This window comes from Myotis brandtii, unplaced genomic scaffold (genome assembly GCF_000412655.1).
Source record: "Myotis brandtii unplaced genomic scaffold, ASM41265v1 scaffold123, whole genome shotgun sequence".
NCBI lineage: Eukaryota > Metazoa > Chordata > Mammalia > Chiroptera > Vespertilionidae > Myotis > Myotis brandtii.
This window is the reverse complement of record NW_005354291.1, coordinates 6830011-6831977: the sequence shown is the minus strand read 5'-3', so window position 1 is coordinate 6831977 and position 1967 is coordinate 6830011. Positions and strand designations below refer to the sequence as shown.

At 41.8% G+C, this 1967-nt stretch overlaps 1 protein-coding gene across 1 annotated transcript in view; it reads left to right on the top strand.

Moving 5' to 3' along the window:
• Positions 1-1638: 1638 nt before the first annotated feature.
• Positions 1639-1967, top strand: part of SOGA3 (SOGA family member 3) — a gene marked incomplete at its 5' end in the record, with an annotated part of 35362 nt that continues 35033 nt past the window's right edge. Inside the window, one exon of the mRNA XM_014533920.1 lies at positions 1639-1965. Within this exon, the coding sequence (XP_014389406.1) occupies positions 1639-1965 (327 nt within the window). The remainder of the gene's footprint in view (positions 1966-1967) is intronic.

Below are 1967 nucleotides of genomic sequence, written 5' to 3'. Positions count from 1 at the left end.
CCCACACAGATGAACCAGGCCACACATTCCAGGAGTATGTGGCTCAAAGAGATCAGTAGAAAATAAGTTGGTGGACAGCTTTTACCCCCCTGCCCAAGTCTTCTTTGTTCACTTTTATTTTCCAAACTGAGTTGGAAGGAGATCCCGAGAAGAGAAAAGAAGTTGGAGACGGCCCTCCAGTAATATTTCTTTATAACATGAGGATTTACTGCGTGTTGACTAAGTTATGCTACTGAAAATAGACAATAATAAGAAAAATGCTAGTGAAGTAACTAGCAAGTATCTCGTCTCCTAACAGGAAGATTTTTCTAAAGCAGAACTTTCTGCCTAGTCATGCCCTTTACAGTGCTTTAGAGGAAAATTGTATTTCTAAGGAAAAGGCACCTAATTGACTAGCTGACTAGCTGACTAGCTAGCTGGATCACTAGGGAGAACCCAGGAGGCAATGGTTTGCTATTTTCCCGATTTTAATTACCATGGATGGCTTCTTCTTTGAAAAAATACACAATAGAAATTGGTCTTATCACCATGAGTTAGGATGCACCAGCCTTCTGGGTGCAGAGCGAGGATGCAGCAGCCTTATTGGTTGCAGGGTCATCTTGTCTCAGAATTTGGCTCCATAGGAGGGACTGGGCACTGGAAAAATATTACTCTGCCTATGATATATCATCTGAGAAGATGCTTAAGAATAAAAATATTTTCTATCTAGCAATTACACTTAAACATAAAAAAATTCACAAAACTATGAAATGTGGATAAGTGTAGAAAAAGTCATCACCTGTATTTTAAAGAAATTGTGCAATCTGTCAATAAACTTTTCTAAAAGTTTTTAAAAATTATTTCCCAACGCTTAAAAAGTAAAATCCTTTCAGAACTGCTAATGACTAAACTATATAGATGATTTCTAGTGCCATTATTTTCTTGAAAATGAAATTGATTTTTTAAATATATATATATATGTGTATATATATATATACACACACATAATATATATATATATATATTAAAAAGGAAGTTGGGTGCGTTTTTCCAACTAAGAACATTGAGAAAAGTATCATTTATCCCTAGGAAATTTTCTTCAGGAGCCTCCTTCATAACCCTTTTCCTGCAATTGACACTGGGAATATTAATTAAACAGAACCCTCTCCACTAAAGTATGCTATAAATTGCAGTTTTGGGGTGAGAAAAACCAAAGTTGAAAAATTAGGGTATTTACAACTCTAGTTGACATCTCCTTTTCCTCTGAAACTTCTTCTGGACTTTAACCCTCTTTAAAAAAAAAGAAAATCTTCCTTGCCCTCCATTCTTTTTCTGGCTCCATGTCTCACCCTTGCCAAAACATGCTACTTTGAGAATGTAAGGTTCAACTGCTTTCACATCGCCATCATTTTAATGGAATGGGTTGGAGATAGCGCCTCCCTTGGCAAAACGAGAATGGACAATTCTGCATCTTACTCCTAAAGTCAAGGCCTCTATTAAGCACCTTCCAAACCTCATTTTCAAGGACTTTTCTTGCATTGCTCTGTAACAATGCAGACAGCTTGTATGTTTTCCTTCTTTTGTTTCTGTTGCAGATTAGAAAGGAAGTTTGGTGGCGGTGAGGAGGGAAGAGAGTGATCTGGCGATGGACCACTCTAAATCGCACCCAGTCGATTCTTCCTAGACAGCCATGAGTCAGTCCCCCCCCCGGGGGGCCCTCCCCCTGCCACAGCCGCAGCTTCCGCTGCCACCGCCGCCACCGAGGCTCGCCTGCACCCGGAGGGCAGCAGCAGAAAGCAGCAGCGAGCTCAATCACCCGCTAGACTGAGGGACAATACGGTCCGACAGACCACAGCAGCTACCCGGTCCCCGGTGGGGGCAGGCACTAAACTCAATTCTGTTCGGCAGCAGCAATTGCAGCAGCAACAGCAGCAACAGCAGCAGCAGCAGCAGCAGCTGCAGGGCAACAAGACCGCGGGCCGCGCGGT